This window comes from Papilio machaon, chromosome 7 (genome assembly GCF_912999745.1).
Source record: "Papilio machaon chromosome 7, ilPapMach1.1, whole genome shotgun sequence".
NCBI classification, from domain to species: domain Eukaryota; kingdom Metazoa; phylum Arthropoda; class Insecta; order Lepidoptera; family Papilionidae; genus Papilio; species Papilio machaon.
Window position 1 is genome coordinate 157,960 of NC_059992.1, and position 13,583 is coordinate 171,542.

At 43.7% G+C, this 13,583-nt stretch overlaps 1 protein-coding gene across 3 annotated transcripts; it reads right to left on the bottom strand.

Annotated features, from left to right (window-relative positions):
• Positions 1-670: 670 nt before the first annotated feature.
• On the bottom strand, positions 671-12,542 carry LOC106712691 (serine palmitoyltransferase 2). 3 transcript variants are annotated; one of them, XM_045678714.1, is made up of 9 exons: positions 6,038-6,195; positions 5,450-5,641; positions 3,302-3,456; positions 3,013-3,217; positions 2,707-2,934; positions 2,315-2,546; positions 1,983-2,157; positions 1,588-1,758; positions 671-1,138 (listed from the first exon to the last, which is right to left on the bottom strand). In XM_045678714.1, the coding sequence occupies exons 2-9, from the start codon at positions 5,636-5,638 to the stop codon at positions 1,033-1,035; spliced, it is 1,461 nt and encodes a 486-aa protein (XP_045534670.1). In that variant the 5' UTR covers positions 5,639-5,641; positions 6,038-6,195; the 3' UTR covers positions 671-1,032. The 3 variants fall into 3 exon arrangements, with proteins under 3 accessions (XP_045534670.1, XP_045534669.1, XP_045534668.1); XM_045678713.1 differs by lacking the exon at positions 6,038-6,195 and adding an exon at positions 5,937-6,020; XM_045678712.1 differs by lacking the exon at positions 6,038-6,195 and adding an exon at positions 12,209-12,542 and having other exon boundaries at positions 673-1,138.
• Positions 12,543-13,583: the final 1,041 nt, after the last annotated feature.

Here is a 13,583-nt window from a genome sequence, read left to right on the forward strand (position 1 = left end):
GCCGAACTTAAATTCGGGACATTTCGGGCTTATCATGGCTAGCGCACATCGTGGGAGCACATCCCGGGCTCGGCTAAGTGTGTCAACTCCTGCTGACTCGAGGTTCCCCAATGAGCGCTGAGCGCCAGTTCTGAATCCCATCCATGAGAAACGGAAGGTGTGATCGTTGGGGTAATTCGTAATTTTTGCATCTACAGTGGGCCTAGCACTAATATTTGTGACAATCGTCTTCGTATTTTTGGTGTACTTTACGTCAGATAGGTGGCACTGCACAAATTGTGGCGATAACGATATGATAGCGATTGTCAGAAACAATCGTGAGAGTAGCACAGAGTGGTCAGGTCACAAGTTAGTCATCTTAACATCGCAAACATGACAAAAGCATCAAACGTTCAGTATTTTGACAAAAGTTTTGTTCCTCCACAGAATGCTTTATCGCTATTATTATTGTTAAACCAACAACGAGTGCAAACTTGCGACTTCTAATATAATTTTACTTTCCTTGTTTAGAATAAATATATTATATATATTAATATGCTTATTAATTTCATGGTGATGAGATAAATGCACATTTGGATAAACAGTTTTTGTGAACCGTGTATGTTAATACATTTAATAATCTAGCAGCCGGAAGGTGGGGAAGGGAGGGGGGGGGGGGAGATGGTGTAGGAAAAAACATCGCCAAGTTGTATGAAAATAATTTATTGAACAAAGTAATGCAGCTGAAGACGCGGAGACTCTCGCCACAAATAGAGGAGACTCTCTACTACTTACAACAAAACAAAACATAACAAATAGTAAGGAAGTCTAGCGACTACTTAACTAGGGGCGATAAACATATAAATTAGAAAACTTATGTTTATTAAAACGTGTAAATAATAAAAAAAATTGTTTCTAATATTGATTTAATTGTCATGCGTAAGATGCATCATGTTGTGTTCTTCAACTGTGATCGAGTTGAAGAAGTAATTCAAACTGCAGCAACAGCAAGTGAGATGTAGTGAGGAATGTGTCGGCGACGTGAGTATCGCGCTAGCGGAGACGCGAGTAGCGCAGCCCGAGCTCGTCGACGACCTCCTCGATGGCGACGAGACATCGCTCCAGCTGGTCGCGGGAATGCGCCGCAGACAAACAGAACCTGTCACATTCACAATTATTGTTTTCAAACAAAACGAACCGTTAATGGCGCTCAGAGAAATTACGATGTAATATTTATCAAAAACGTAACATTTATATTAAAAAGTTATGTACTGATAAGGTAGAAAATTGTAGATTAATAATTATTTAGGTAATAAATAATAATGTGGATGAATATTAAATGAGAAGCTGGACATTGAGAATGTCATAGACAAATAGAAATAAAAAAGAAAACGACGAGAGTGAATTTGGCGGGAAACAGTGCGAGATGTCACAGTGTTTTATTTGTGGTTATACAATTTTGTTTATAATTGTAAATAGTTTATGCGTTAACAAGGAATAAAAGTAAGATTTAATCAATTGTACAAGTTTACATTTGTACGAGAGGGACTTTTTTATATTCCACAGAACGGTTCGCGGACATGTATGATGAATGCTGAATGTTGTAACCTGATGCGGGCCTTGTTGAGGGGGGTGGCGGGGAAGCCGACACCGACAGTGGCGAGGCCGCGCGCCGTCAGCCGCTCCACCACCGCCGCCATCTTGCTGAACGTGTACACCAACATCGGCACCACCGGGGAGTCCGCGTGCCCGTATGTCACCACGCCCAGGGCCCGCAGTCTGCACATACAAAACTAGCAACAACATTCGGACACCGGACTCGCATTCGCGAATGTATGGATATATTGATGGATGTTTATGTCCTGTAGAAATTTGGTACTAGTATAAAACACAGTCTCCAATAAGACGCAGTACTACTATTCATCCTATTTTTCGTTAACTCGCGGGAAAAAGCTGATTTTTGATAAGTAAAGTCCAACTGTTTGTTTCTGAGCGCTGCGCACCTTTCGCGGAAGTAGTGCGTATTGTCGCGCAGAGTGCGCACGCGGCGCAGTCCGGCGGGAGTGCGCAGCGCGCGCATGGCGGACAGGATCTGCATGCAGACGGGCGGAGACATGGCGTGCGCGTACGCGTGCATGTGTCCGTGTGTCCGCAACCATTTTATTAGTTTCGCCGAACCTGAAAAACGTTTTAACTTTCGTCAAACGAATATTTTTCGATTTCACGTCCGACATGATAACTTAATGAGCGTGACGCCTTTTTATCCCATAAATGTTACGATTCAAACTTAGTCGCTCGAGCCCACAAGTATGGTAGTGGGGGGGCAGGAAGGTACCGGCGATGTATCCGCCGGCGGCGCCGAAGCTCTTGGTGAAGGTGCCCATGAGCACGTCGACGTCGGCGGGGAGCACGCCGCAGTGGTCGGTGACGCCGCGCGCGTGCGCCCCCAGCGCGCCCACAGAGTGCGCCTCGTCCAGGTACACCTGCAGCCCCAGCCGCTTCTTCAGCGCGATCACAGCCTGCAGCGGCACTATGGACCCCTCCATGCTGTACACGCCCTCCACCACCTGCACACACCCCGCCCTCGCCCTTCAGCTTACTGCTCGGATCACATTTATAAATCAATTTAACGATAACTGAATTTTATTTAATAACAGATTCGGGTTTAAAGCTTCGGGCGATACTACTATTAAGAGGTAAGGATGAAGAAGGGAAAGGGAAACTCACAATCACGATCTTGGTCCAGCGGCGCTCGGCGATGGCTTCACGCGCGAGGCGCTCCAGATGGCGCAGGTCGTTGTGGCGGAAGACGCGCACGGTGACGCGCGACAGCCGCAGCCCGAGGATCAGCGAGGCGTGGTTGTTCTCGTCGCTGAGCACCAGCGCGCCCGGCCCCAGCAGCCCCGGCAGCCCCAGCGCGTTCGTCGCGAACCCCATGCCGCACACCAGCGCCGCCTGAAGTCCGCGCGGATTGTATAACGAGTGCACGCTCTCGTTTCGGTTGTATAAGAAAAAAGGAATAGAATTGAGTACCTCGACGCCGAGGAAGCGCGCGGTGGCCTCCTCGAGCTCGACGTGCAGCGGACAGGAGCCGAGCTCGGCGCGCGAGGAGGCCAGCGCCAGCCCGTAGCGGCGCGTGGCCTCGGCCGCCGCGTCCGCGCACGGGCCAGTCGGCTCCGCGAACCCCAAGTAGTTGTAGGATCCGAGGTTAATGCAGCGCCGCTCCTTGCCCGTGAACCTGGCGACGGACGAGGCGATGAAGCCGAGGTGGCAGCGAGCGGGGAGGGCAGCTCTCCGCTCGCTGCAGGCGACGTGCACTCACCGGAAGGACCAGTTGTAGTCGTCGGTGTGGCGCTCCTTGAGTGTGAGCTCGGCGCCGGGCGCGGAGCAGATGGGTCGGTTGAAGCAGTGCCGCACGCGCCGGTACACGTACCGCGAGAAGAACTGCTCGAAGGGGTTGTAGAGCGGCGCGTAGCCCTGCAACGTGCAACGATCTCTCTATCTCACCGCACGTCGCTACTTTCCATTCTTATAGTCTAAAACTTCTTTTCCACTAATGTACATACATATCAAAATCTCTATAATGAGGTAACATCGGTGATCCATTTTTATTTGGTGAAAATTTTTGTTTTTGCATTTCCTCATTTGCGCCACGGTCTTAAAACTCCTTATAATAGCGTCTAGCCATGGTGACACGTGTAATAATAATTATTTGTCAATTAACCGGCGGCGCGCAATGACGTGTAGTATGTTAGCGGATTCAGATATTAGGACATAACAGCGTTCCAATAGAATCGTAGTGAAGGTTCTGTCACTTTCAAGCAACTACACGCTAGGAGATCGAGAAGCGAGAGTGCCAGGGCGAGGTATTCACCTCCAAATCTGTCGGCAGGTGGCAGGCGGCAGACAAGTGTGCCGGCGATAAGAGACATTTCCTATCGACGTCTCACCGATGTGCCTTATCGGTGTAGTGCCGCCCGATGACTTATTACAATTACCGGTTTTACTGCATAAATTCCTGCTGCGATAACATTACGGTACTTTTGATTATTGCTCGGCGGAAATTACTTATTTGTATAGGAGGTAAACGAGCGCTTACATCACCTCCGCAAGGAAGTGAAAAACAAAACTAGCAGCAGTAAAAACAAAATTTAGCAAAAGAGAAAATTTATAAATGAATCTCTTTCTTTCTTATAAATTAATAGACGTCTCAATGAAGAAGCAAAGTTGAAGAATGAAGTCAAGCAATTGAAGCCGTTCTCCACCACCCGAATGCAGGGACAAGTCAATACCATTCGGCAAGCTTTGTGAATATGTCATGTACTGTTATTGCAAGTATTTAATGGTTCCACAGCTAATACAGGCCAGGGTCGAGTTGTTCAGATCAATTATATCTATATACTAAACAAGTTTGCTTCGGTTCCGACTGTAATGTGCGAGGCACGACGCTCGCAGTGCAGCGGTGGGGCCGGAGTAGTGCCGACACCGGCTAACTATTCTTAATTAAAATTGTATGTACCTACGTGTTACCATCCTTGAGTCAAATCGGTGCGCGTGCGCGATACTCAAGTGACCGTACTGTCAAATTCTTGACCTATTTAGCTTCATCCGAGTGGATTATCGGGATTGCGAGGGACGCGGCGTATTGCGTGCGTCGCCGGCGAACCAGTGACCCAGTATTCGAGGAAATTGTCAACATTTCCAATTTTATGTTATTAATTATTAAGATTTAATTATAATATAATAATTCAGAATACCTTATTTCGAATAGATTCTATTTCAATCTATACTATTGTTGTATGAGAGAGAACACAAAAATAAATTGATCATCATTTAAACGATAGATTTTTGATTACTATTCCGATTGCCAGTTAAAATTGTAAGCAAAAATGGTTCGAGATTAATTGGTTCGGTCGTAAAACAATAATACAATGCAATATGTACTGTTACGGTGTGTGTGTGTGTGTGTGTGTGTGTGTGTGTGTGTGTGTGTGTGTGTGTGTGTGTGTGTGCGCAACCGCGACCTCAATATGTTGCGGCACTTCTTAATCCACTAGTTCTGTGAGCGCTGGCGCTATGGCGTCCTGGCGCCTGACAGCGTCGCTTCGACGTCGGCGCACAACAACGAGTCATTCAATCATAATGATGATATTTGGTTAATGTATGTTAGCGCCGGCGCCACCACGCTGCCATCGCATCGAGTATCAATTTCAACATGGCTCTACACGTGCATACTCTCATACATACGACATCACAGTTCAGGACAGAGACACCTAATCACGTAGAAACTAAATTGTTCAAGCGTTACAGACAAGGTTTTAGTGTAGTAGTTTTTGTTTCTAAGTTTCCCAAATTGGATAGTTTCGTTGGCTATGTTGTATTAAAATAATGTTAAATTGTGCTAAATAAATAAAATTTGAAGTGAACATTGTATAAGGAGAGGAGATGCGTGTACTTGGGCGTGGCGTACCTCGCGATTGCGCTCGGTGGCAACCTTGGGCCGGAAGAGCAGCTGGTTGACGAAGCCGAGCAGCATGAGAAGGTAGAGACCGAGGTGCGTGAGCGCCGCCGTCACCAGCGAGCACTTCTCGAAGGAGCCGGGGAAGGTGTCGTACTGCGCCCAGTCCATGGGCGGCAGCCCCGCGTAGTTCCCGCCCATCTTCTGCAAAGCCCGATCTCACTTTAAAATATTTATGACACATCTGCTGCTGTAATCACTTTTGCTTATTTAATAATTTTCCTATTTGTTTTCAGTCATCTAGAAGTACTGTTAAGTATCAACTGTTACCACAGTAAAAAGTTAATCGAAAGACGTCAACTACTTCACTTCCATTAGTGTTTCCTTCAGGAACAATATTCGGGTCCCAAAAGTGAAGTCACTAATGACCCAAATTAAAATAACGACCACCTCAATATTATACAAGTAGTAGATACTGTGAATACAAACACACACGCACATGAATTTTTATATCGGTTTTACTTTCGAACGTATTTGCCATTAATGTTCCCAACACTGCATATGGAGTCTCCTTCAATGGAGTACAATGAATAAACTTACGCAGAATTATATATTGTATAAATTAACAATGCGACCAGCGACCAGCGACCAGCGACCACATCGGGCGGAGACTATACAAAATATGCGAACGGTACCGAGACTCGGCGGCCCAAGCTGCGTGGCCAAAGATACGCACACGAGTTGACACTCAAGGAAAATAACATAAAATTATATGAACAAATAAGTTTATTTACTAGCTAATTAATAACTAACAATCATGAAGCGATGTAAACAGGTAACAATTACTTGAACAAATATATGTATTGTATGTAAAAAATCTATGTTTCTGTTTTTCCTTTACGCGTTCCTAATGGACAGTAGGAACCGATTGCGAAGAAAATTTTGTAGGACATTATTGAAATGAAAGGGGAAATTTCCGACCTTAAAATATATATATGTAAAACACTAGCTGTCGCCCACGACTCCGTTCGCGCGGAATTGAAAAAAAAAATGAGGAGCCTATGTGTTCTTCCAGACGATGTTCTACATCTGTGCCAAATTTCATTAAAATCCGTTAAGCTGTTTTGGACATACCTTCAAACAAACATCAATCCATCCATCCATCTAAACATTCGCATTTATAATATTAGCATGTTAGTAAAATTATCGTCTCTCCTGATCGTTGCAGATACTTATAAACAACGCAGCGGTCACTTGCATCAGGTGACAAATAATGTGGTTCACAGCGCGATGTAACTCTCTGATGGGGCGGCGTGCCTGCGCTTTGCTGCACATTGTCCCGCAGAGGGGACACGCAGCGCCTCATCGAGGATATCGTTCGATCTATCTATACAGTTATAAAAATTGTAGTGTCGGTATGTAATATTAAAAAAATCACATTTCTCGAACTTGATGTATTTGCGTTGCCAGGGAAAATCACAGTTTTGTGTGTCCGCAAGTCCGCGATTGTACCGGGTAAACCGTGAGTTGTATTGTGTGTGTGGGTTAGATGTACGCGGGGGTAAGATAGGCATTTTTTAAATTCCACGCTGACGAAGACGCGAGCAGCGTTAAGAATATTTATAGGAATAGACGACAGAGTTACTACTGCGCCGCCTGTGGTGCGGTCTGGCATGACTGCGCCATAGCCAAGTGCTTGGGCTTGTGTAACAACAGTTCGCCGACGGGCGACGGGCGACCGCGCGTGACGCCGCCGCGTCGTGACAATGCTGCGAGTCACGCGCATCATTAACGACTTTACATTACTATAAAGTATACAATACTAAATAAAGATTTCATAAATCGCAATTTCACGAGTTATACATGAAAATAATAATTAAATTAATACAACTTTAAAACATACATACATGTATGTAAGTATTATACATGTGTTGTGACACACCCGAGTGCCACAACTCAATCAGAGAAAGGAATCGGTGAATGAGACAATACTAATAGACTTTACTAAAACTGTAAAAGACAAGTAAATTACGATCAGTCATTAGTACATATTATAGACAAGGATTGACACTATAATGACTTAGTCATCATCATCATCATCAGCTCACTATACGTCCCCACCGAGGAGCTTGGAGCCTACCCCAAGTTAGTGATGGTGACTAGGCCATAGTCAACCACGCTGGCCCACAATGCGCCACCCTGTTCCTGACCAAAAAGAAAGGACTAAATGACTACATACCGCCAGGTAAAGAACTCGAACTCCACATAACATACCCAAACACACCACATCCCTCTAAACAAATCAACGCAAATTACGAACTCCTGGAAGACACGAGCACGGAAACACTCCGAAAACACCAAATAACCGGCCCTCACATCTATACGGACGGCAGCAAAATAGAAGGAGGAGTCGGAGCTGCCCTATCATGGTGGGAGGAGGGAAAAGAGTCCAGTAACGCAGTCTTCAGTTTGGACCCCCGTTGCACAGTCTTCCAGGCGGAGCTGTATGCGCTACACAGCGCTGCTAAGGCGATAAAATCAAAGGACGTTCCGGCGGCAAATATCTTCAGCGACTCAAGATCTTCGCTAGATCTCCTGAGCAACCCGAAAACAAGTCATCCTTTGGCACATACCATAAAACAAACAATAGCAGAAATAAACAAAGAGGGAAGAAAACTCCGTCTATTCTGGCTCAGGGCCCATGTCGGAACACCGGGCAATGAAAGGGCCGACGAGCTCGCGAAGTCGGGTGCACTAAAGAATGCAAGCTCTACGGACTACGATAGCATCCCGATTTCCTACGTCAAAAGGAAGATCAGAGAGGAAACTGTTCGAAAATGGCAGGACAGATACACAACCTCTACCACAGCGTCGGTCACAAGGAAATTCCTTCCGGATGTCCATGAGGCATTCGGAATAATCAGAAAAACAAGACCATCCCCGACCTTAGTGCAGGTTTTGACAGGACATGGTGGAATAGGGGAGTACTTACACAGGTTTAAGATAAAAGACAGTCCTGGCTGTGAATGCGACCCAAGTATCAGCGAGTCCGTATGGCATCTGGTCATAGATTGCCCCCGCTTCGCAACAGCCCGCTTAAACTTAGAATTCGCATTAAACAAAACACTAAGTCTGAACAATCTCCACGAAATAATAAAAAACGAAGACCATAGACAACAATTATTTGCATTTACCGAAATGGTTTTCCGTAAAGCAGCAAAGAGACACACCACAATAAACACCAATACAACAATAACCCCACACACACAAGCACAACCAACCAACCCGAATCCACAAAAGAACCAAACACAGTCACTCACAATATCACAACTCCTAACCTGGGGAGAAAAAGGTGTGGCTGGAATCAAAATTCGAGGAGTTGCACTTTTTATGGACAACCCCTCAGAAAAGCTGGGTATAAGTTTCTGCATAGCAACGGCCAGCAAATATATCAAGATCTCACCTGGCTTGGGTGTCCTGCTGAACGGCAGCACAAACAAAGTGAGCATGAGACGCAAAAATTACGATGCGTTAACGGTAGCTGAAGTCGCAAACCAACGAGGAAAAGTAGTGAGAGTCCGTAACAAGACTATACTACTGTTCTCATGGAATGCAGATGAAACACCGTTCTCACAAGCATGCTCGTTACTAAGAAAGCTCGGCCCCTCCCACTCAGCAGCTGTATCTCGCAGGGTGAGTGTGGACGCTATGGTGGTGCAGCACGAAAAAGGGGAAGTTGCAGATCGCACGGGTTGCTTGATGGCCTCGGAACATCACGAGATCATCGTATATGAGGACAGGGGTGAAAACCTCAGTTACCTACTTAAATACGACTCAGCAACAGCGACTAACCAAGTGGATGCTTGGGGCCACCCCATAGCGAACCTATCAACCCTGAGCGGCTCGGAACGCCTACAGCTAAGAACAGTGAGCGAACGCACGACAGCTATAGACGAAACCAGACAGAGGAGAAGCCAGGAAAGATCAGTGACAGGAGGAATGGTTAACGAGCTCCTTAAAATCATTAATGCTGCAGCCCAATCAATACCCGGAGCCAGAAATCAAGAAAGGAGCCACAGCCAGATAACAAACAAAACAACAACCACTTACTCTCCACCGAAAACACCCACCACCCTAACCAGAGCAGACAAGGGAGAAGTCATTCCGCCTCGGCTTCGGCCAGTGAGCGAAGCCCGGGACCACTATGTAAACGCCTTCCTCGAGTTTCAAGCCCTCACAAGAGCAACGAGGGAAGTAAACCTCGCCACCTGCAAGGAGATATTAGACGCATTTGCAGGCAAGAACGAGACAATCTTAAAAACCAAGCTCGAGGAGTCAGAGGCTGCCATATACAACAACATCACGTCCGAGACAATCCACGGCACAATGAAGACACATATGGCGGCATATAGTAGGTCAGCGGGCTTCGTCGAGCTGGACGAAGCAGAGACGGAAAGAAAAGGGAAGACAACCTATAAATCTCCCCCCGATGACCCCATTGTTGTTGTAGCCAAAAGCACAAAGGTCGTTTTAGAGCATAAAGTTCTCGAGATGGCGGAAACCATTTTGAGCGCCGAGGACCTAGACAACTGGACTGTGCCGACAATAAGGTGGGTCAATGGTGTCCCTGGGTGCGGCAAGACAACCTGGGTGGTCAATAACTTCAGCCAACAGGGAGACATTGTCATCACCACAACAACAGAGGCGGCTAAAGACCTACGCGAGAAGCTCATGAACCGCATCGGTCCCAAAGCGAAATCCAAAGTGCGCACAATGGCCTCGCTACTGGTGAACGGGCTTAGAGATCACAAGACCTGTTCCCGACTCATCGTAGACGAGGCACTCATGAATCACTTTGGAGCAATCGTGATGGCCCAGCGGATCAGTGGCGCCAAGGAAGTGCTTCTGTGTGGTGACAACAATCAACTCCCCTACATAGACAGAGAAAACCTCTTCACAATGGAGTACACTCGCCCCAACCTCATAACCGGAGTAAGTCAGGAATTGCTATGCACGCACCGAAACCCGTTAGACGTAGCATATGCGCTAAACGAGATCTACAGCGGCATATATTCGTCTAAAACCCAAGTGCGTTCGTACAAGATCGGAAGATACACAGGAGCGAAAATACCTACATCAGTACCCAACACCCTTTTCCTAGTGTTTACCCAAGAAGAAAAGGAGAATCTACACCATCTTGGTTACGGAACTGGTGAGGGATCGCGTCTGCTGACGGTACACGAAGCACAAGGGTTAACATACGGGACGGTTATCATCTTGCGTTCCACAGCGCGGAAGCTGCAGCTGCACGACAGCGTACAGCACGCTGTGGTAGCGGTATCCAGGCACACGGCCGAATGTGCGTATTACACGGACGACCGCCAAGACGCAACAGCAAGGCTTATCCTGAGGGCAACGAACGCGCCAACCGACAAAATCATCGCCTATAATACAAAAATGGCGATGAGAAACCGAGACGCGGCGATCGTAGAAGGTCTCCTAAAAATGAGAAACACTACATCCGTCGCCACAGTTTAAATATAAAAAAAAAAAAAAAACAAGTAATAGTAATAAGTATAAGTAATTTAGCAAGTAAGTTTAGTATAGTAAAGGGTAAAAAAAAAAAAAAAAAAAAAAAATTGTAATTAAGTTAAATTATATGTATTTATAAGTAAGCAGGAACAAACAATGCAGCACAGGGATATTAACAAAAAAAAAAAAAAAGATAACTAAAACCTGTGCAGGAAAGAGTACGGACCAAGCGTCTGTAGATGTAAAAATATTAATAAATAAAAAAAAAAAAAAAAAAAAAAAAACCACGCTGGCCCAGTGTGGCATAGGTCGCATCACAATGTTTTCCTTCACAATTGAAAATCGAAAAACACATTGGTACATGGTGGGATTTGAACACAGAACCTGCAGATTGCAAGTCAAATGATAATGACTTAGTGGTAAATATTATGATAATGTTAGTTCTATTTTTAATCAATGAGACTAGAATAACATTTTGTGCGCTGCCAGCTTTTTGCAATTTTTAAATATAATAGTTTGAATATTACAATTTTATTTATTATATTTACATTATCTGATGCCTTGAGAACATCCCACCAAAGTTTCATCAAAATCTGTTCATTATTGCCTTCCTAGAGGACTTTTAAAGTTTTAAAGTTATAGAAAACTAAATGTTATTTTGTTGTTTGTAATAAAATAAAATAAATAAAGTTTTACTATTCCTATAAATTTGTTTCATAATATTTACTATTGAGTAGTGAGGGACTAAGTCTGGTCTACAAGATTCCATCTTCTTTTACTTTGACCATTAAAACAATAAATATAATAATTAAGAGATATTTGACAGAATCCTATCAAATGAAATCATTCAAGTATATGCAATTCAAGTATAAGTACTGTAGTAATGTACTTATGGGACAGAGTGATTAATCTATTATTCTATTTACCAGGTATAAATTAAACCTTTACTATCTCTAGATCTAGGCTAGTAAAGAAAAAAAAAAATAATAAGAAATAATGAAATGCGGCTGAGTGAATTATTCGTTTTAATTCAATAAAACCGGAAAGTGGACAGTGTGCTTATTCATCCGCGATATTATAACGGCCTTGATATAGATCTCTGTTTCGTATCACCGAAGGCCATGTTATGTTACATTGATACCAGTACTTGGTCTAAGAGACGAAGACAAAACGCGGGCGTGTCAGTCTTACAGAACCAAAAAGTTAAATTTTTGTAGACAATACAAAACATTTACTCACAGTAGTTTCATTATTTATATTTGCTGTTTTTTGATAACCGTTTTTCTGATAATTGATCTTTCCATTCAATATTTTCTTCTCATTTTCAAAATGTTCTTGTGTTTGGGTTAATTCAGTATCAGTCGAGCGGGCACATCCTCGCATTGCAACTCCCGCCATCCTTACACTTATGATCTAAAATAAGTGATATCGAAGAACGAAGAACACGCGATATGCGTTATCGCCACTTCATGAACATTTATAAAGTAAAAAGCGCTGTTGTTCAGACAATTATAAATTAACGTTCGAGGCGCTATAGCGCTGTTATCATTAACAAGGAAATGTCAATGTCATATTGTTAAAGACTGTTTTAACCACATAACCACATTTTGTTTCTGAAGCCCTGTTGCCATATATTTTGCAATGAAGCAAGTGTTTACCTTACACAGGAACTCCACTGCAGTGACACTTGTATAAATACATAGGGTAAATTCCGCCCAAAGTAAAGTAAATGCTCACTTTGGCTCAATTCATCTGATAAAAGAGATTTTCTATTTATGTGGATGTTACAGTAGTTATTATTTTAATGTGATTTGAAATAGGGTCGACGAAGTTTTCTTCTTCTTTTCAGCCCTATTGATTCAAATTGTAAATTTTTTCTCATTAAGAATACATTTATTTTATAATACAAAAGGCTAACAGATATGCCAAAAATTATTTTATTAAAAATGAATATAATTGTAAAGGTGGGCGGTAACTGCGCCCTAGTCGCGGTCGCGACTACTGTCTTGTGTGGTGTGTGGGCAATAAATTACTGTGTTTAAAGGCTTTATTTTTGTCGGCCTATTATATTTATTTTTCCTTAAATACGTAGTTTAAAACCGTATTTTCCTCAAGGTAAAATTTTATTATATACTTTCAATCATTTTAATTTTCAGCAAAGATTAAAAAAGGATTTTGTGTCTAAATTCCTAAGATTTTGTTTTCCTTCACATTTTCTAAAAAAAAACAGCCACAACAATGATGATGTAATCCCGGCCGATATCGGCCACGGCGACTGTCTTTAACTCCGGTTGCTTTCAGCTCGTCGCGTCTGACATCTAGCTCAAGGAGCCGCCGGTTGACACAACAATATGTGTCAATACAAGGGTCTCCGCCTACCATGGACCTATCCAAACCTACTTCGAGTTTTTTCGAGTAAAAAACATGGCAGTACATATTATAATATGTTCTCTTAAAAGTAGATCATTTAATGGAATTTTCTTAAACCGTATGTATTCATAATAGTTGAATCAAATCAATGTTGTACAATTTACATCTAATACTAAAACTCCACTGCAGTGCTATTATTAGTTGAAATCCTCACCGCTATTCAGCCAGCGCCAGAATAGCGATA